General features: G+C 38.8%; 1 protein-coding gene across 13 annotated transcripts; it reads left to right on the forward strand.

Annotated features, from left to right (window-relative positions):
• picalmb (phosphatidylinositol binding clathrin assembly protein b) lies at positions 1-19,491 on the forward strand. Of its 13 annotated transcripts, XM_062418825.1 has the most exons (23): positions 2-845; positions 5,727-5,869; positions 5,987-6,062; positions 6,143-6,245; positions 6,803-6,896; positions 7,080-7,191; positions 7,306-7,412; positions 7,515-7,556; positions 9,125-9,210; positions 9,369-9,492; positions 9,611-9,744; positions 10,667-10,767; positions 10,923-11,075; positions 11,475-11,558; positions 12,779-12,871; positions 13,102-13,212; positions 14,738-14,854; positions 14,945-14,975; positions 15,093-15,192; positions 15,348-15,407; positions 16,567-16,671; positions 17,052-17,157; positions 18,077-19,491. In XM_062418825.1, exons 1-22 carry the CDS (start codon positions 716-718, stop codon positions 17,142-17,144), a joined length of 2,199 nt encoding a protein of 732 aa, XP_062274809.1. In that variant the 5' UTR covers positions 2-715; the 3' UTR covers positions 17,145-17,157; positions 18,077-19,491. The 13 variants fall into 13 exon arrangements, with proteins under 13 accessions (XP_062274797.1, XP_062274798.1, XP_062274809.1 ...); XM_062418813.1 differs by lacking the exon at positions 11,475-11,558 and having other exon boundaries at positions 1-845; positions 9,369-9,507; XM_062418814.1 differs by lacking the exons at positions 11,475-11,558; positions 18,077-19,491 and having other exon boundaries at positions 1-845; positions 5,987-6,050; positions 9,369-9,507; positions 16,567-16,719; positions 16,956-17,140.
• The last annotated feature ends 1,634 nt before the right edge of the window (positions 19,492-21,125 follow it).

Genomic DNA, 21,125 nt, shown 5'->3' on the forward strand with positions numbered 1-21,125 from the left:
CCTCCTCAGCTCCACACTGCGGTCAGCTACACCTGCGCCACAACCAGCAGGCCTTATGGGAAGTCATCGGTGTAACATCTGATTCAGGGGTCTGCAGGGCAGTGTTGAGACAATTTTTTCAACCCCCCCCCCCTTTCAAAACAGAGCAGGCCCGCCATTTCCTCCCCTCCTCATTCAGTGGTCTTTTTTCTTCTTCTTCTTCTTTCATAGCGCTTTTTTAAAGAAGGCGAGCAGCGGCGACGGCTGGTAGGCAGCGGGGATCCGGTGTAGCCACGTCGGGATGAGAGCGACACACAAGCCCCGGTTGGATGAGTCAGCGAGTGGACCTTACAACCACCGCAAACCATACATCTGAAGCAGAATCAAGAAACAGACATTACTAAAAGACATATATTTTCTTTTATTATTATTGTTGTTATTGTCAGATTCCTCTCCTGTTTATTCCGCCCTCCCCTGGTCCAAGTCTGCCATAGCCTAGTTGTATGTGTGTGTGTGTGTGTGTGTGTGTGTGTGTTTTTTTTTTTTTTTTATTTCCACTAAAAAAAAAAGAAGAAGCAGGGGGGGGGGGCCCAGCAAGGTTGTGGACGAGGTGGATGTTTTACTTATTTTTTTAAAGTATTTTTAAAAAAAAGCTCCCACATCCGAAGATAAACCACAGACGAGCCTACATTAGTACAAAGTCTTTTGTTGCAGTCTGTTCAGTGAGGGAGCGAAGATGTCGGGGCAGAGCATCACGGACCGGATCACTGCAGCCCAGCACAGTGTGACGGGATCCGCTGTGTCCAAAACAGTATGCAAGGCCACCACTCACGAAATAATGGGCCCGAAAAAGAAACATTTGGACTGTGAGTATGTTTTTAAACCGAGTGAAATCACTACTACTACTCCTCCTCCTCCTGCTGCTGCTGCTCAGCTACACAAGGCCTCAAAAGCCTCTCAGGCTAGCTCCTATGCTAACAGCTAACTTCTTGCTCATGTCAAGGAGATTATTTTATTTATCATTTAACATCGAGGACAGGCCTTGTTAACGCGCCTCTACGCACTATTGAGGGGTTGTTAAAGATGTAGCAATCTTTTAATAACACATGCAGATGTTTTTTTATGTTAGTTTGTATCATTAGCTTGCTGTCAAACTAGCTAGTGTCTTTATGTTTGTCATATTGAATGGCAGCTTTAGCTTAATGTGAAGCCTGTGTGGTAACTAATGTGGATATGTATATATATATTTATGGAGCTAGTGTCTTAACAGGAGAGCCTTTAAAAATAATACTACACATGATAAATCAGTGTGCACAAGTGGGCCCCTGTACTCACAGGCCCTGAGTTAACATTGACAGGAATGCTTGCAATCATCTCCCATCTTGGTGCACCTGCAGCAGGACAAGTGTCTGAGTGTTTTCAGCAGCCTCATAATGAAGTGATGGAGTAATGTGATGCTTGCCTCGCTTCAGACACAATGAGGTGACACTGTAAAAGCTGGGTAAACATTACAGTATAGTGTCTGTTTGTCTGATTATGGAGGCTTTTATTTCAGGCACTAGTAGGAGTTTTCTCTTGTTCTCATTCAGGGTACCAGCCTGAGTGTAATGCTGCTCTGTATACACCCCTGACGTCAGCATAAGGGCTTAAATCCTGGTGTGATCGTAGTCTTGATGCACTCAGAGGAGTCACTGTGTGTCTGTGCTTGAGAGACGCAGCAGTAGATTTTCTCCACATCGATCTTGCTACTTGAAGATGCATGATGGCTGTAATGAAAGTGGTTTTATTCAGGGCCTGCGTCATCATAAGAGTTCAGTGAGAGTCCAGGAACGGGGTGCATGCTATAATTTAGCTGTCTGTAATGTTTCAGGTTGTCTCTCCTGCAATGATAATGATATAATGACTTGTAGTGAACATTTTGGCCTGAAGTTGCAGGTTCCACACCTGTTGGGCCGCTCAGGCGACTCCCCCGAGGTGAGATGAGTGAAAGTTGTGTGGAGTGAGACTCAAGAAGAGAGGAGCCTGCTGTATGTACACGAAGATAGTAACGCTTGTTTAGTGTGGAAAAACGGAGGAGGCTTGACTAGATGAAGCGGGCACAGCAGCAAGTTTCTTTATCATAAGTTTAGATCGATTCTTTGTGACAACTTAATGTAAGACTCCATAATATATAATGTAAGGACTGTTTTTGTGACTTTTATACTTTTTATTAAAGAGTTGACAGGAAATAAAAGGAGAGAGAAATGGAGAATGACATCCGGCAAAAGGCCCTTGATTTAATCTCTACTTGAGAATTTTGAGAAAGTGTTGGCTATGAAAGAATACACAATTAGGGCTGGTTATTAGTTGAAATGTCTGCTACCAATGCTGATACAATATCTGAGTTTCAGTCCCCATAACAAAACAACACTTACTTTGAGAAATATAAATGTATTTTTTAATAACAATTGAGACTGTTTCAAAGTCTGATGCTGTCAAACAACAAGTGACAAGAAAAAGAGGAAGAAACTTTTCTAAAGTTGGGATTGAAATTAGTAACATTTTTGTTACAGATAAAGTACACAAGACTAGTTTTCGGTGCTTTAGATTTTCTCGATACGCTCTGCTCCAGAAGATTTTAGTCAGGATCATGACAGTTTTAAGGTTTGACACACAATGTAATGTAATGGTAAGGGCTCTGTAATAAATCAGTGTTTAATGCATTTAGAGGCGTAACTTACAGTTATTGTCTTGTTAGCTGTAAATAATGAGACATGGTTGTTTTATCATTTTGTAAGAGATTAAGTTGATGTCTTTAAATGTCTTATTTGAGAAGATAAATAAAGCAAAGAAAAGAAAACACTTTCTCACAAGAAGAAGCTGAAGCCAGACAGTGTTTGGCTTTTCTGCTTGAAAAGTTCCTTCTGTGATGAAGCGATTATCAAAACAGCTGCAGATAAACTTTTTGTCCATCGATTAATTGACTAATTGTTCCAGCTCTATTTAAAAATGTTCGATACTAGTGCTTAAATGATACTTTGTTTTGGTACCAATACAAAACGATTATTTTTGATGTTGTCTTACTTTGAGAAATATATTAAGTTTTCTACAAAACTCCTTTTTTCTAATTGAATAAAATTTCTCAAATGTTAACATCTGTTCAAATACAAGCAAATGTATGAGAATTTGGCCTAAAATACATTAAAATGGGACACATTTGATTTAAAATAAGGATCAATATGATGAAAGACCAGACATTAGATGCCTGCTTTGGGTCGTGACCTTTTTTTAAACTCAAACAGAGCAGTGCTGAGGTTTGATTATCGTTTTGATCATTTACAATATACTGCCATACCTGAAATTTAAGCAGTGTTGTATCATGACAATATGATAACTTACAAAGTGATACTGTATTTTTAAAAAGTCATTTTTAACTAAATTAAACAATAACAAAACTAGTTTCTGACACTAGTTTTCCATGTGTGAACACTTTGTCTTCTGTGCATTGAAACACAAAATATTTGTTAACATTAAAAACATTTAGAACATCTTAACATATCATTGGTATTATCCTGATTAATTGATTGATTGTAATTTATATAGATTTTACCATGTAGCTCAGCTGCCATGGTAACGGCTGAATTTTGTCACACACAGTACAGCAGCATCCTGCATCGTCATGGCTGTCACATGAATGCATTTGTGTGCCATGAATTAATTAGATTAGGAAACAGTAATGTCAGCCACTGCGAATATTTAGCAGGCTGATTGTGACATGACAGAGCTGTCAGTTCATCCTCCTCCCCCGTATTCTTCCTCTTCTTCCTCCTCCTACCCTGTGCTCGTCTCCTCTATGTTGTCGTCATCGTCGTTGTTGTCTTCCTCTCTGGGCAGAGCAGCCACCCATGCTAACTGCTGCTGCTGCTTCTCTGGAAGGTTATCCTGTCCTACTTAGAGTCCCCCTCCTTTGAAAAGTCAAATATAGGACAGAAAGGGAGGCCCAATTACCCAGTCAGAGAGATGACTGCTGTGAATGGCAGGGTCATCAGCACCAATGCGCTAACTTCGTTCAATGAGCACATGGGTGCAGAATGAATGTATGAGCTGTGTGAAGAGGCAGAAGAAGTGGGACAGCACAGAACATGTGTGCTTTACAGCTTCATCCACTTCTCTTCATGTTGGTCACTTACAGCTGGGATTTCTCATCCAATTAATAATCATTATGAACAATATGAGTTTCTACCTAGACAGCAGTTATCCCTGATTATAACAGGGCGAAAATAGGAACGATTTTAAAAATCTTTATATAAAACATTCATATTTAATATTTTATTAGCCTTTTTGAACAGAATAATTGCATTGTTATAACTCAGGTTGTTTTCATGGGACAGGAAGGTTTCCAGCTGTTGTGGACAGAAGAGGTGGTCTGTACCTCAATTTAAAATCCATTTTCTCCATTTCTGAGGGCTTTAAAAGTATTTTCCACTCAAACCTTTTCAGTGATCTCTTGAATGAACCTGGGAAAAAACCTCCATTTCAAAATCAGGTTTGAGATCGAGAAGCTGTCTGTGTGGGACATTTTGGGGATTTGTTGATGCTGCTCACAGATTTCCAAATTGAACACGATGTAACCTGCTGTGGAGGACACACGAGCATGAGTCACATCAGCTTTTGGCTCAATAATTTATTTGGGTATCGCATCTGTGGTCACTTTTCTCTTTTATTTGTAGTAGGCAGCAGCAGGTGTTTGTCTGCTCACCAGCTCAACATGAGGCTTGTTTGACATTAAATTCACCTAACACGGTGTTATCTGTGACTAACAGCATCTTTGTTGATGAAAGCAGGTTTCTGAATTAAGTTTAAGATGTTTATCAGCATAGAAAATAAACACACCGATCTGCAATACTCTGTCACATCTTCAGAGACCTTCTTTCAGTTCATTTTAAGGAAGCACACCTGCAATAATGTACTAACAAAATCAGATATCACAGTGCTTTTTACTTAAAAGCTCAATATCCTCAATGTGATGCTGTTTTGATTATGACTGTTCGTTTCATGCAGTATTTGATCTGAACTGGTGGGTGATTTAATCTCAGGTTTAATTTAAGAAAAAGATAAGTAATGTAGAGGTTTTAAAAAGATGCATAACTGGAGATTTTCTTCATGAGAACCTTTTAAAAAAACAAGAAGATATAGAAATACCCAAATATCTTCTTTTTCATAAATAGCGACTAACAATTATCTTCTCAACAGGTCGATTAGTGTTCATCAGAAAATTGTGAAAAATGTTTCCTGAAGCCTAACATGATGTCCTCAAATGTCTCATATTATCCACAAACTGAAGCTACTCAGTTTACTCTCATAGTGGACAAAAATCCCTGAAAGTATTCAGGAGACAAGCTGGAAACAGAGAATTTAGACATTTTTCTTTAAAAAAAGCAAACTTAAAATGACTCATTGATTATCAAAATAGTTGGCGTTTAATTTGCTAGTTGGTTAGTTATTGATTAATCATCTAATCACTGCAGCTCGTATTATATTGGTGTTCTTTCAGCCCTGATAAAGGTAAAAAATAGTAGCTGAAAATGTTAAAGAAATCAATTATGTAATTCTTCTGTAATGTAATAATGATGGATGTAAATGTCAGCCAGGGACAATTTACACATCACCACATTGCAGAAGATTCTTGATTTTGATTGGTTCTCATAAATAAACTGCTTTATGATGATCAGCTGGACATTTTATGAACGTGTCATGTTTCTCTTCAGATTTGATTCACTGCACCAACGAGATGAACGTGAACATTCCCCAACTGGCTGACTCGCTGTTTGAAAGAACCACCAACACCAGCTGGGTGGTTGTGTTTAAGTCGCTTATCACCACACACCATCTCATGGTTTACGGCAACGAGGTGAGACACACTATCTCATTATCATCTAACAACACAAGAAACTGGTTAGACAGCAAATTTATAGCAGATTATTTAATACCTTGGTTGTGTTTGTCTATTTTTTCCCCCCTCATGCAGCGTTTTGTCCAGTACTTGGCTTCAAGGAATACACTATTCAACCTCAGCAATTTTTTGGACAAAAGTGGGTTACAAGGTACCATTATTTCATACTTTTATTTCAATTATATTGTTAGAAATGATGTATGCTAATGATGCTACTGCCTTTTTTCCTAGGTTATGACATGTCCACATTTATCAGGAGGTATAGTCGATACCTCAACGAGAAAGCTGTTTCATACAGACAGGTTGCCTTTGACTTCACGAAAGTTAAGCGAGGGTAAGAACAGAAAATTTTGTATTCTACAATATTAAATCTTTAAATGTCCTGTTTTGATGGTTTTATATTTTGTTAAAGAATATTTGCGCCTTAGGCTTATTATTGAGTTATATCTCAACTATTTTTATTATTAATCAGCCAATGTTTAGTTTGAGCAATTGTTGAAAAATACACATCATAAGAACCTTGTGATGTGTTTTGTCAATTTGCAAAGCAATAAAACAGAGAGAAACAGTAAATGTTCCCAATTAAAGAAGCTGGAAAAAGTCAGTAATTGCATTTTTCCATGATGAATGACTTAAATGATTGATTATAGAGCCTTGCTTTGTGAAAAAACAAACATAAAAAGTTCAAATATTCCACGCTGATATAATTTCAGGCTGCAATTTTGGTGATTTTTAAGGTTTAACCTGAAAAGAAACTCAATCACTTTAAAGCAGGAGTCCGTCTGTTTATCATTTTTCAGGAGCTGCACTGCCTGCTTATTATCCTCTGTCCATCCCCTCTCATCCATCTTTCCCCTCTCCTGCTCTGACTCTCTCCATGTGTCCACACAGAGTGGACGGCGTAATGAGGACCATGAATACAGAGAAGCTGCTCAAGACCATCCCCATTATTCAGAACCAGATGGACGCCCTCCTCGATTTCAATGTGAGTTTGGGGTGAAGCCTCCTGTAGCTCCGCTGCCTGTGTAGTAAAAATCACTGAAGCTGCTGCATGCTGAGAACAAAGGGAGAAGCATTGTCTTAGTTCACCTACGCTGCTTTTGTACGTCAACAAATTGAAGATAAATGTCGAGCTTGTGTGCAGACTGGGCTGTTTGCTTTCCCTCAGGTCAATGCCAACGAGCTGACTAATGGAGTCATCAACGCAGCCTTCATGCTCCTCTTCAAAGACTCCATCAGACTCTTTGCTGCTTATAACGAAGGCATTATCAACTTGCTTGGTGAGATCTTCAAGGACCACTTTCACTTTAACCTTCTCTTTGATTTTGTGCCCTTTTATATTTTGTGATTGGTCATTCAGAATTTAATCGCTGTATTGATTTGTCACCAAACAGAGAAATACTTTGACATGAAGAAGACCCAGTGTAAAGAAGGTCTGGACATTTACAAAAAGTTTCTTACCCGAATGACCCGGATATCAGAGTTCCTCAAAGTAGCAGAGGTAAAAACCACTGAAGATTTATCTTTCCTTCTGAGATGCACCTGTCGTCTGTCAGGAATGCAGAGAAAAGATTGTAACCCGTTTGTCTTTCTCATCTAACAGCAGGTGGGCATCGATCGAGGAGACATTCCAGACCTTTCTCAGGTAAGCACCGACCCTCGAAAGCGTTCAGAAAAAACAGGCTATCAGTAGCTTTTCCTTCTTTCTTTCTCTTATTTCCAGCTCTAACTGCTTTTTTCTTCTATCAGCGTTGTCTTTTGCTGCCTTTACACTGCATGGTACAGCTCAACTCGACTTGACTCTACTTGCTTGGAACCGTTCTTTTTTTTTTTTTTACGGTTTTCCATGGGTGAAAGTTGTACATAGACTTGGTATCATCTTTATCAAGGTGCCAAGCGAGCTGAGCCAATACTAACCATAGCGGCCACAAAATGTGTCTCCTTGCTGTGACAAACAGCCACATACTGAGAATCAAAAACCACCATCCTTTCGATATCCTCCATTATTTTTGTGTGCGTTGCGTTGAAGATGATGTCACAGCAGTTTCACATGGTGTGACCATGACGACCAGTTTCTTTGAGGGTGTACTATCTGTATAGGGCTGTGTGATATGACCAAAATCTCATATCTCAATAATGATATGTATCAAAATCCAGAAATGTACCTAGTACCAAAAGCAAGTAGCGTCAAAGAGAGTCGAGCTGAGCCAGTACCATGTAGTGGAAATGCGGTTTAGTCCAACTACAGTACACAACACACCCAACACAAATGTTCTTTAAAACGAGACACTGCATGATTTCCTTATTGAGCGCATGTTGCCAGAGGAGATGGTCTTTTCCTGTTTCTTGTTCTTTTCCTCCTTCCTTTCTTCTTCTTCTCTTTGCTCCTTCTTCTTACCTACTTCTTCTACAGTAAATAAAGGTGTCAAGTCCACACTAAGAGTTTTAAAAGTGTGATTGCAGTGCACTCACAGTACATCTGCACAGTGATAGCTTAAAGCACAAGCCATTGTGCTGTACTTATTCAACAAGTATTTTACCCCAGAAACCTGCAGCAAAAAATCCATCCCCCTCTCTGACTGTCACCACCTTTATATTCTGTATTTTCCCCTTATCTTTCCACTTTAGTTCACAGTTTGTGTAAGTACTATCATTTCACTCTTCTTGTATGTCCGTGACTTGCTTCAGTGTTGTCTTTTTGCATGCTTCTGCTCTGACTCTTGTCTCCTACATCGTGGTGAAAAACAGTTGAAGGAAAAAACACTCGCTGTGGTAAATTCTGTTTCACTTTCGTCCCGTTGAGGTGTTAACCAGTGTAGCTTCATGTGAAAATGGCTGCCCCGTTGTGCTTAGACACAGCCGGTTCAACAACAGCCCAGGTTGTTGAAAGTGCTGTGAATGCTGTCCGTCATCCCACACAGATTTTACTCTCATCCTAAGTAGCTTTTTGGCTGGAATGCAGTCATTGATCAGTGGTGGGTAATTAATAGTCCAAAATTGGTAGATGGTCTGCACATGTGTAGTAAAAATTAATATATATATATGAATTATGAATTGGCTGTAGGTTTTTATAGTGTGGTGTATTTTGTGGTGTGTAGTATTTTCTTTTCTAGCTTGGTTGCCCACCACTGTCCTTTATGGTCTCGTTGTCCATTCAGACTTCATTTTCTGTGCCTCTGCAACATGCTGACTGTGTGCTTTCTATCACGGCAGGCTCCCAGTAGCCTTCTTGAAGCTCTGGAGCAGCACTTGGCCTCTTTAGAGGGCAAGAAGGTCAAAGACTCCACTGCAGCCAGCAGGTACGTTAATCCTCCCGTTGCTATTTTATGCTGGAATCTCTCGCAACTCCTCTCACATTTTCCTGGAGTCTCACAGCATCCCTTTCCTTCTGTCTTCTTTCTGGAAGATATGAAGCTTTATTAGATTTATCCGGTGTGAATTTGTTTCCTTTCTGCAGGGCCAGCACTTTGTCAAATGCAGTGTCGTCGCTGGCAAGCACGGGGATGTCTTTCACTAAAGTGGATGAGCGGGAGAAGCAGGCGGCTCTCGAAGAGGAACAGGCCCGACTCAAAGCTCTGAAGGTGGTTTTGCTTTATGTAAAAAGAAACTCTTACGCATACCTTAACACATGTTAAACAAAGATTTTCGCAGTGTGTCTGTTGCTGTTATGTTTGAACTGGACTCTCCTAACTTGCTCAGGAACAGCGGCTCAAGGAGCTCTCCAAAAGGCCCTCCTTCGCTACCACTGATACATCGCCGGTCTCCACCACCGGGGGCACTATCAGCACAGCACCAGCCATTGACCTCTTCTCCACACCAAGCTGCTCTAATGGGTACTGCCTGGATTTACAAAATCCAACATAAAACATGTTTAGTGTTGAGATGATGGACAAAAGCAATGAAAATGCTCTCGTTTTTTAAGATCTCAACGATTGTTAACTGCATTTTTTACTTTCTTCGGAGCTGAAACAAATTCAGTCGAGTAGTCAATCAAGAGAAAATCACCTTTTTAAACTAGATTGATAATCAACTCATCATTTCAGCTGACTTTCAAGCAAAAATGCCAAAACATTTTCTTAAAGCAACTCTTTAAATGTGACAATTTGTTGCTTTTCTGGATCATAAATCATTTATATTTTTGTTTTTTTTAATGGTTGGATCTATTTTTAGGGCCACTACAAGCAATTATTTTCATTAAGGATAAAGGGAACCCATTCCTTTTTTGATTAATCCATTAATTGCTTTGTCTGCTCTCTATAGTTTCTTATATTTTGGGTTAGAATGTTTTAGAGCCCATGGTGATTTCTTCAGATGACTTGTTTTTTACAATCAATATTTGAAAGAAATTCGGTTTACCATCATGTACGATACAGAAAAGCTTAAAATCTTCATTTTTGAAGCTTCAAACGGCAAATGTTTGGAATTTTGGCGTAAAAGAATTACTTAAAAGATTATTTGATTGTTTCTTAACCAACTAATTGTTACTGTTCTAGATATTTGTATGTACTCAACAATTAATGAAGAAAATAGGGAAATTTCTAAGATGTTTTGGGCATTCATTTATACATATTTCCCCAAAATTCAGATTGATATAATTGGTATTTTTGGAAACGTTGAGATCTCTGCTAGAATTTGGTTTTTAACAATTTTTGGTTTATAATACTGTGAAATCTCTTTAATCCCTTTTCAAAGTTTATGAATAATGATTGCATGAGAACAATGAAGTTTAAAAAGATGCTTTTTCTCTGTCTGCAGTGCCGTGAAGATGGAGAGCGACCTCTTTGACTTGCAGTCAACTTTCCAGCCGTCCATGCAGTCCGACTCAACAGGGCTTCCAGTGGCGACAGCGTGGGCAGGTAAAGAGCTGCCTACTCAACACCAACAACCAACATCTGTTTCTGGACTTTTGGGACCTGTTCTGCATGCTCTTTTTTTTTTTTTTTTTCGAAGTCTGATGCCCTCCTCTTCCTTTCCACTCTTTTTTCTGTCTCTCTTTCCTCTGCCTGCGTAGATCCTTTCACCTCTGCTGAAGCTGGAGATGATTCCATGCCAAACCTTAACCCTTTCCTCTCAAAAATCGTTGTTGATGCCACTCACTTACCTGTCGTGTCTTCAGAAGGTGTTAGCTTTTCCTCTAGGACATCTGGTCATGAAATGTTTGGTGGTAACGACTCATTTTTCTTTGTATCTCCTCAAAAGTCTTGTCGCGCTTCTTGCTCATTTTCTCTGTACAAGCATGACTATCTGGCATGTTTACTGTGCTGCTGTAGTTTAAATGTTAATTAGCTGTCTAACGTGTAAAGTATCTTTCTTCTCTTGTCTTGTCTGTACACTGCGCCTCATTGCAGTCCATACCAAGCTCAAATTGTTTATTAGTGAAAGCACCTCCTCATTTCTCTTATTTAGCAAACCAGAATCCTTCATGTCCCCCTATAGAGGCCATATGCCCATTTGCTCTCATCCCCTCTTTAAATAAACAGTTTGGTTCTGTGATGTGACATGCCGTAGAGCTTTTAAGTTGAAACCTGTGTTTCTTTTACCAACACTATGTTTGATTCTCCAGATCGTTACAATCCCTTTATTGACACAAACTCATCCGTTTCAACCAATTACAAACGCACAGTGCGGATAGAACACTCCATCTCAGGTACTACGATGGCTCACCATCCCAGCCTATGTTTCCTGAGCCCTGGAAAACATAGGACCCTATGCAATACCCTGAGGGCCCTTTTTTGAGATTTATATTAGAAATGTAGACATAAATGATTTTTAGAGGTATAGTTTGATATATTGGGGAAACAGGCTTATTTGCTTTCTTACCAAGAGTTTGATGATGATTGATACAGCTGTTGTGTTTGTATTGGTAAATATGAAGCTACAGCCAGCAGGCAGTTAGCTTAGCTTAGCTCAAAGACTGGAAACAGCAGAAAAACAACTAGCTTGGCTCTGTCCAAGGGTAACAAAATCTTCTTACTAGCACCAATAATGCTCACTAATTAACACATTACTGGAGTTATGTGCCGGACTATTTCATCCAGTAAAGGCGTTACTGGTCCCAACTAAGGAATAATCTGGCATATAACGCCTCGTAACATTGTGGTTTTACTCTTCAGTTGCTTGTAGGCAGAATGTTTTTACATTTGGACAGAACCAAGCTAACTATTTCTTTGTGTTCTCATGCTATGCTAAGCTAACTATCCACTACTGGTAGCTTTGTATTAGAGCTGCAACGAATAGTCGATTAATAATTTAGTCAATCAACAAAAGATTAATAGACAACTATTTTGATAATCCGATAATTGTAATTTTTGGTCAAAAAGTTTACTTGTTTCAGCTACTCAAATTTGATGATTTATTGCTTTTCTTTGTCATTTATTTTAGTAAATTGATTTTCTTAGTGTTTTGGGCTACAGGTCAAAGTAAGACATTTAAAAACTTATAAACTAAGCTAAAAACAGGCATTTTTCACTTTTATTTTATATATATATTTATAAATAAAACTATTAATCAACAAGTTAATCTTAATCGATAATGACAATATTCACTAATTGCAGATCTACCTTGAATTTATCATGCAGACATGAGAGTGGTATTGATTTTCTCATAATGTTGAACTTTTCCTCTAATCCCCTCTTCTTGGTTACTTAAATACTGTTTTGAAATATTTTATCCTAATACAAATTCCTAAATTTGACTTTAGAATTAAGCACTATAAAAAGTGTTATACATGTTGGCGTATCTTTTTTTCTTGCCTGTATTTCTGTCATTTTCCACCTGTCTCTCTGGCCTGGCCCTGAAACGCCTTTTCCATTTGCTCTTTTTCTTCCTGTTTTTCTCTTTGTGTTCCTGCTTCCTGTGGTGTGTCAGACTCCTTCTGTGGTCCAGTGTCCATTGCCCAGCACCTCCCACATCAGGCGTCCTACCCCACTGAGCCCTCTACTGTAGCAGGTCTATTCAGAGGTAGAGTACTGAAGGCTCTCCCCGGCACATTCAGCAGTAGATCATTACTAGTTTTATATCCTGTAGATAAAGTTGTGGTATTCCACTCTCTGTTCAGGTATCCAGTGACTGATATATGATCACTGTACTTATCGGTCAGTGTAGAAACCAAAAAGCTATAGCAGCGTCCCAAATTCATGAGAAATGATTCCTGTAAGTGTAGCTGTCTTATTTTTCATCTCTTTCTGAAGGATACTCAACACCACAGGGCCCTCCGCAGCAGTCAGCAGGGGGACTCCAAGTGGACTTTGAGTCAGTTTTTGGAACCAAAGCTACAGGCATCAACAGCCTCAATTCTGAAGGTGAGAATGAAACACTTTTGTGTACACGTGCAGGTGAACGCACCACACCTGTGCAGTAGGTTTTAGTAAGGTGGACGTGCTTAATTACAGTTTGCACATGACGAATCAAAAGCAACACAAAACTAAGTCAAACAAAAGTCACTAAGCTGAGAAAAGGAGTCACGCAGAAAAGAAGGCAAACGAGAAGAGTTGGATGGACTGAAAAGCATTCTTAGGATGGTCCACTAATTTTTCAACTCATTACTGCTGCTTTTGTCCAAGAGAAACACTGCAGGTGACCAGTAGCTACGACTGATTGAAGAAATACCAGGAAATCATGACATTAGTCACACAATAAGCATATTGTTTGTCTCAGAGAACAGGGCTGGTCCTGACGTCAGATATAGCTGAAACACCTGCAACAGAGGTCCAGCACGATCTTGCATGTTCTCCAGAGACTATTTATACCACACGCTGTCAGTATCTGCAAGCATCCTAAAGAACAGAAAGTCATTAAATCTTCGTCTCTGACAAAAAAGGACAAAAAATGGACATCAAACCATACTTACTAAAATTGGTTCATAATTTCTTTAAAACAATGAGTCCCCAGCTCTTTAACCACAGCTCTCGGAACGTGCTCTTAGTTGTTTATTTGAGAGGTTGGCACAAATTTTGGGTAACATTTAGCACTTGTTCCTATTTAGTTTGAATGCACTTACTGTTACTTTGCACTTAAAGTCACTTTGGACTTTAATATTATTTAACCTTTTCAATTCAATTTTCATTTAATTTTCTTGTTATTGTAAGGCAAGGCAAGGCAGCTTTATTTATGAAGCGCATTTCATACACGATGGCAACACAATGTGCTTTACATAAAACAAACATTTAAAAGTAAGAATTGGAAATAAAAAAACATAAAAACATGCAATTTGAGAAATAAAAATGAAACCCAATAATAGTGAAAACATGGAAATTCAAATTTTTTCGACCACACGGACAACCACCTAACACTATCTCTTCCATAGATCCTTATCAGATTGTGGCAGTCTTATTCTGTCCTCTTTCAGATTCTCAAACTGATTTATAGAAGAAGAAAAAACAAGGGAAACTGCAAATTATCTCATCTAACTAACATAATTTGTTCTTGTTTTTATAGGTCTTGAGGAATGAGACTATTTAACTTGTTAAGCCTGATGTTTTTTTGCAGTTTAGTATCACTTTATTCAAGTTAACAGCTCTTAATGCAGAAAGAGACAGCCCGGTCACATCTCCATCCATCTCTCTATCTTTATTTCCTGTCATCTGTCTATTCTTTACTGATGTGGAAAAAATTGATTAGTTAGTTAGTTATTGACAACGTTTAATATATTTGTAAAGTGCAGACAGTCAAAGACAGAAAGATTAAGTCCCGGGCTTATTTCCATCTTTGTCATTGTAAAACTAAACAGACAAAATACACAATAATTTGTAAAAACGATGTTACAAACTTACATTTTTGAACAGGTTCATTACGTGTTCTGAGTTAAACCTTTGTATGATTCGTCAGATATTGCTGGAGGCATCCTGAAACCGACTCTTGCCGGATCCAACCTGCTGTCCAATCAGCAGCCAGAGAAGCTGGTGTCAGATGACCTTGACTCCTCACTGGCCAACCTTGTCGGCAGTAAGTAATTAAAACTGCACTAATTAAAGCTCGTGTTTATAAAGCACAAAATGTTTCAAGGCAGAAATCTAATACCCAATTTTCTTTCAGACCTCGGCATTGGAAACGGCACGATGAAAAAGTAAGTGTGACGCGTTTGTGTCTTTAAGCGGTTGCTCCGCTGTACAGAAACAGCAGCAGCTCTGTGCTCTCAGGGCAGTTACAAGCTGGTGCTAACATCAGCTGTCTTAATTTATAGTGACATCCACTGGAGTCAGCCGGGGGAGAAGAGGATGACCGGCGGCACCAACTGGCAGCCAAAGGCAGCGCCGTCCACGACCTGGAACCCCGTCTCCATGGTGACACACACAGACTTTTAACTGTAGTGCTCATGCTGTCTGCCTCTGCTGTGTTGCTGCCTTCTCTATACGCTCATATTTTACAAACAAATAACTACTGTGATGTTTATTGTTCTATGTTTTTTTTATTGACTCGCTTTTCTGTGTCTCCACAGCCATCGTCAATCATGGCCTTCCCTGCCACCACACCCACAGGCATGATGGGATATGGCATGGTCAGTATTACCTTACTGCAAACATATAAAATGTACTTCCTGCTCTGTACATATTTGTGTTAAAGTCAAAAAATGAATCAGAAACTGAATGTTGTTGAAGAGGGTTGTGTTAGGTGAAAGTCTTTTATTTTTTACCTGCTTGTTAGGATTTAGAGTTAATTAAATACACATAAACTGGGTCAAGTGAGCTGCTGTGTTACTGTTATGAATATTTTTCTCAGCTTTATAAATAAAGTAAAGACTGGAGAATTTGTTTTATTTAAAGCACCCTCAATAATAAATACTAAATTTTACTGGTAGGGACAAGGTTGTTTTTATTAGGGCTGGGCAATATGAACAAAATCAAATATCACAATATTTTTGAGCAAATATCTTTATCTGTATAGTGGCAATATTGTAGGGATTACTGTTGGTGCTTTCACAAAACTTTGCACAATGAGAAATTTTTGATAAATAATCATCAGTAATGAGGATATAATGATGAGGCGGGTAAATGCAAATAATAAAACAACTGTAACAGCAGCCTTTAAAATCAGGAAAAGACAACACTTGTATATTAGGATATGATAATATCATGATATTACATCCAAAATCTAAAACGATATTTAGTCTCATATCAAGGTAGTGATGTATCAATATATTGCCTAACCCTAGTTTTATGGTTAAGAAAATTAACTTTTTTTATAACCAGTATTTTGAGGCCATAGTTTATCTAGCCCTGGTCTGGTCATCTTATTGCCTCACTCCTGGTGGTATAACATTGTAACAGTCCCTTATACCACTTAAATGATGTTGAATTAAAGCCATTCTGTGTAGTTTGACGCCCCCATTGCTCAGACACCAGTTCAAGCAGACTCGTTTGATTTATCAGTAAATTGATCAGCAGAAAATGAATCTGCAATAATTCTGAGTAATGCCCAAATTTCACAGCTTCCCTTTTTACACTGACGAAACAGGCGATTTAAATATGTTAACTTGTGCTCTGATAACATTATGAAACTGACTCATTTAGCTGTTTTACTGCTACATTTTACTATTATTCATTTTACAGACCACACAATTAATGAAAAATTTAGAAAATAATCAGCAGATCTATTGATAATGAAATAGTTCTCAGTCGCTGCCCTGTTACTGAACATTTCTGTGCAACAAACTGCAGCCTCCACAAATGGGCTCCATGGGGATGATGAATCCACCCACCATGATGTACACCCAGCCTGTGATGAGGCCACCCAACCCCTTCGGCTCTGTGTCTAGTGCTCAGGTGGGTGTGCAGCAGTCTGACCACTGCACGGAGCTGATGCACGACAAAGTCAGTATCTATTTGCACAGTTATCAGGTTGAGTAAATAGGTGTATCCATTGTTCTGTGACGTGAACCATAGTTAGTCACTGTGTAAGCCTTGTTGTCAGTGTGAATACTGTGATGATGACAGTTTTAACAATGGACCCTTCACTCTGTTGAGCAGAAAGGGACAAAACTGTGAATCATCTCCCTTGTTTTTCCCCAACAACTCCTTTTTATTAACCCTTCTTTCATACATCACAGCTTCTCCAAACTAATCTCATCCCTCCTCCAGTCTCTGTACTGACTCTCTGACTTCTCCTCTGGTCCTCCTACTTCCTGTATTTCTTCCTGTATTAGCCCTCCGCAGCCTCTAGTCCTTCCAGCCAGAGTCCTCTCCGAGCCCCTGGACAGGACCCGTTTGCACACCTCTCTCTCAAGGATTTCTTGTAGAGCATCTCTTTAGGTACAGCATGCTCTTTGCTTGTGGATGCACCTGCATGCCCTGCATGCTCACTGTTAATACCCTTTTGTGTGTTGTTTATCTTTTACCATTAGCATACTTTGTCATCTCCATCTGATTAGATGCTACACGTGTTTTTCTCGGTTATTGTTGTATCTTAAACTTTGTTCAACAAAGTTGTTTGTTTGTTTTGAAGGATTTATCTTGACTTTAACATAGCCAAGCACATTTTGACCCTTTGCTCTTTCACTGTCATCACATATTTCTCAAACCTGTTTTCTCTGAACTTTCTAGCCATTGCTGAATTGACCGTTCACTAAACCCCATCAACCTTTGTTGCTGTTGCCACATTTGTTTGTAATGTTTGTTTATATAGCAGTGGACTCCGTTTCCTCAAAAAAAAAAACCTTATGAATGTATGAAGAGGTCTTAAATTGAATGCACAGTCTTAAATATATAATTTTGGATTGGCAGTTTGCAGCATCGTAGCTTTAACACAGTCACTTCAAGGAATTAATCATTTTTAATCAGTTACTTAATCTATCCATTTTGTCTTCCTTATTGAGGACCAGGTCACATTATTTTAATTTACTATATCCTTACAAATTATTATTGTTATAGTTATATACTGCTAAGTACAGAAAAAATGTGATGTAACGACTATAAGTAGTAAGCTAATTAGCCAGATATGCTGTCTCTTGCAGCTTAATTAAAGCAGATGAACACACTTCTTTATCTACTCTAAACTTTTGCTCGTCTTTTTATTACGGAAAGTCTAAAAAAAGAAAAAGAAAAAGATGCCAGCGTGACAGCCTGTGGAGAAAAAGGGTTTGAGTGAACAGTCAAAAATGGACGTAATGATTTTTTATACTCATATTCATGTTAACCTTTCACTAATGTTGTCTGTTGTCTTTTTTTGCAGATGCAGTTCATGTAATTTGAAGGAAGTGTCTCTCGGAAGATGAAGCACTTAGCAGCAAAGCTTTGTCCTCGTTGCAGTCTTAACTCTTCAGAGAAACATTCACACACCCTCCAAATACAGACATGTCAAGAACACAACGGTGCAGCGACTGTCAGAAACCATGGTAACCATGTCCAAATGACGTTTGGCGATAGCTCACACCCATTATTCTGTAATTTGTCCGAGACGTCGAGTGATGCTGCTGTCTAACCCCCTTAAGAGGATTCCTTATCCAATTTACAGTATAATCTGTAAAGCTAGTTATGGGTGCTGAGAAACTTTGATGTTATGTATTTGGAAATACTGTGGTTGGATGTAAAGGCTTGATGTTGAGCGGGCAGGGGGGTGGAAAAAAAAGGAGAGCAGTCCTTCCCTTTCTTGATCCGGTCATCTGTCATCCATTCCCTACAGTTATTTAACTGTCACTAAGTAGTGATGCTAATGACGTTTACACCTGTTTAGTTTTTGTCTTTTTTACCGTGTTTACAGTAGACATTCCTTGTGTGTTGTTTGTATTTATTTATGATTATTGGTTTAAGATTGGGGGGGAAAAATATTGTAAAATCTACAGTACATTGAACACCTGTGGGAGTGCTTCAGCGTTAAACAAGGATCTCAGACTATCATTAAGAGGTAGAGTGAAAAATAGCTATTATATAAATTACACCTATTAAGCGGAATGATAGAGCACTAAATATTCTCCGAGTTTTGTGTTAAGAACATTTTTTACTAGATGAAAGATTTCACAATATCCATTGTACTTAAAGTGCAGGGGTTAGAGTATGGTCAGTTAACAGTATATAGTCGATTCTGTGCCTAGGGTTTTGCAATGGAACAGTTTCCTGTCTAGTTGAAAAACACTTCATCCACAATTCTGAAGCGTCGCACTCGGTGGTGGGCTCCATTTGCTTTAAGCTTGGCATGCCATTGACTCACTGACCGTATTCAAGGCTGCCTTTACTCTGAATGTGAAAGAGTTGTCTTCATGTTGCACACATCTTTCCACACTACAGATCCTCAGTGGGAGGGGTGGGGGTTGGGTGTCTGCTTGTTGGTTAGCTGTCGCTACACTAATGGAGGGAAAAAGGGTCACAGATTTGATGTAAATTAATTGTATAAAAGATCCAGAGGATCAGGGTGGAGTGGAGGAGCACTGTTGATCGGTGCTCTGTGTATATAAAAACTGACTGTTCTTTGAGTGCAAAGGTGAAAGATGTATGAAATATGAAAGCAATTCAATCAAATTTGACTCTACCTAAGTTTAATTCAGGATATTCTCTGCGTTTGTCTCCGCAGATATTTTCTTTATGTAATTAGAACGTGTAGCAGACAATGACTGAAGTCTTTTCTTTCTTTTACAAATAAAGAGCAGCTTCCACAAACTTTTTCTTGTCACAGTGAATGGTGAATGGTTCAGTCAAGTTTATACAACATAGAGCTATGTTGATAACTGAATATCATTTAATCGTGTCCATGAAAAATGAAGATTTGCTAGCAGCTTCTCAAATGTGAGTAAACTGAATATGTTTTGATTTTTGGGTGTTGATCAGACCAAAAAGCATTTGAAGACATCTGGGCAAATGAACTAAAATGGGCATTTTCAATTATTTTCAGATTTTTTATAGACAATATTATCAAGAAAACATGCAAATTATTCTGTCAAAAAAGAATTGTTAGTTGCAGCTCTATAACTTGCGGTAATTTTACCCGAGCGAGACAGTAAACAATTACTCAATAGACGTAAATAATTAAATGAAATTTGCCCTGAATGTATGTGGGGGATAGAAATGCCTGATCGCTCCCAAGATAAATCTGTCTTGGGAGCCACCTGTTCAATCTTTGTAGTATTGTTGGAATAATACATGGATCCTGATTTGTGTAGTAATTTATTATGGAGTCATTATATGTACTTTCTAGTTAAAATATCTAAAATGATGTTACAATAAAAACCTATGCCTGGCCAGATTTTAAAACAGTCTAAGCATGAGGTGATAAAGTATCCTTAAGGAACCTGTCATGTCAGCTGGTATTATGCTTTAGTGGTGCATGACAAACCAATGCTGAATGTGGTATTTTTGAGGGCTGGTCAGTAGGAAAAGTTATAACACAACAGGATGATATACGGTTATAAATATGTGTAAGAATGGTGTCATATATAGAAAGGGATATAACATATGTAGTGTAGAAAATATAGTGTCAAGCACTAATTAAAGCACCAAAAATGATTGTTATGGGAAACACACACTTAAGTGGGAATCATCTGTCACCTAATAGGGTGACATGTATTGCAGTGAGTAGTGTTAAAGTTCTCCATTGTAAAATTATAAAATAATAATATTACACATGGAGATCATGATTTGAGTCACCAGCATCTGCCACTGAAGTATGGTTTCCAGCTATTTCTATTTCTGCTCTTGCTGCTTTGATCCACAACAAACCAGCAGGACATCAGGTGTAAATGGGCATCAGAGTCACAGTGTGAATACAGTCTGTCTACTCCAAACACCTTTAAGGCCTTTAAACTGTAGCACACAGGGGAAAATAGCAGTACTGTGGTTATGTAATTGCCGTTGGAAAAACACCTCAGCTCCTCTTGGCTTGATGCCTGTAGGGGATGATCCACACCCTTTTGTCAAACAGATATATGTGGAAAGTGAGGACATCTGCTGGACGTTGCCGGCTATTACAGCACAGTTGGTTAAACACGCCCTGAGAATTTACTTGGGTTTCATATGATTCATAACTTTTAATCTCTCAACAGCAGCGCAAACACTTGCCTGAGATCTAGAGATGTAATATAGAGGAAAAAAACAGCTTTCAAATGCTCAGCTGGCTGCTAATGTCAGGACCTTCCCATCCTCACAGCCTGAGTCCGCCCTCCTCCTCTCACCTCCTGTCCGAGGAGTCAAGCACAAGCAGCAGCGGCAGCAGACCCGTGGAGGAGGTAAAAAAAAAAAAAAAAAAAAAAAACGTTATTTCGCCTTGTGCGTTTTTCTTTAACCGACACAAC

The sequence above is a fragment of the Scomber scombrus genome, chromosome 5 (genome assembly GCF_963691925.1).
Source record: "Scomber scombrus chromosome 5, fScoSco1.1, whole genome shotgun sequence".
Lineage (NCBI taxonomy): Eukaryota > Metazoa > Chordata > Actinopteri > Scombriformes > Scombridae > Scomber > Scomber scombrus.

Coding starts and splice junctions, on each gene's coding strand:
- picalmb (XM_062418825.1), top strand. CDS start 716: ATGTCGGGGCAGAGCATCACGGACCGGATCACTGCAGCCCAGCACAGT. Junction 7,192..7,305: donor AGGCATTATCAACTTGCTTG/GTGAGATCTTCA, acceptor GTCACCAAACAG/AGAAATACTTTGACATGAAG. Junction 15,193..15,347: donor CCTGGAACCCCGTCTCCATG/GTGACACACACA, acceptor GTGTCTCCACAG/CCATCGTCAATCATGGCCTT.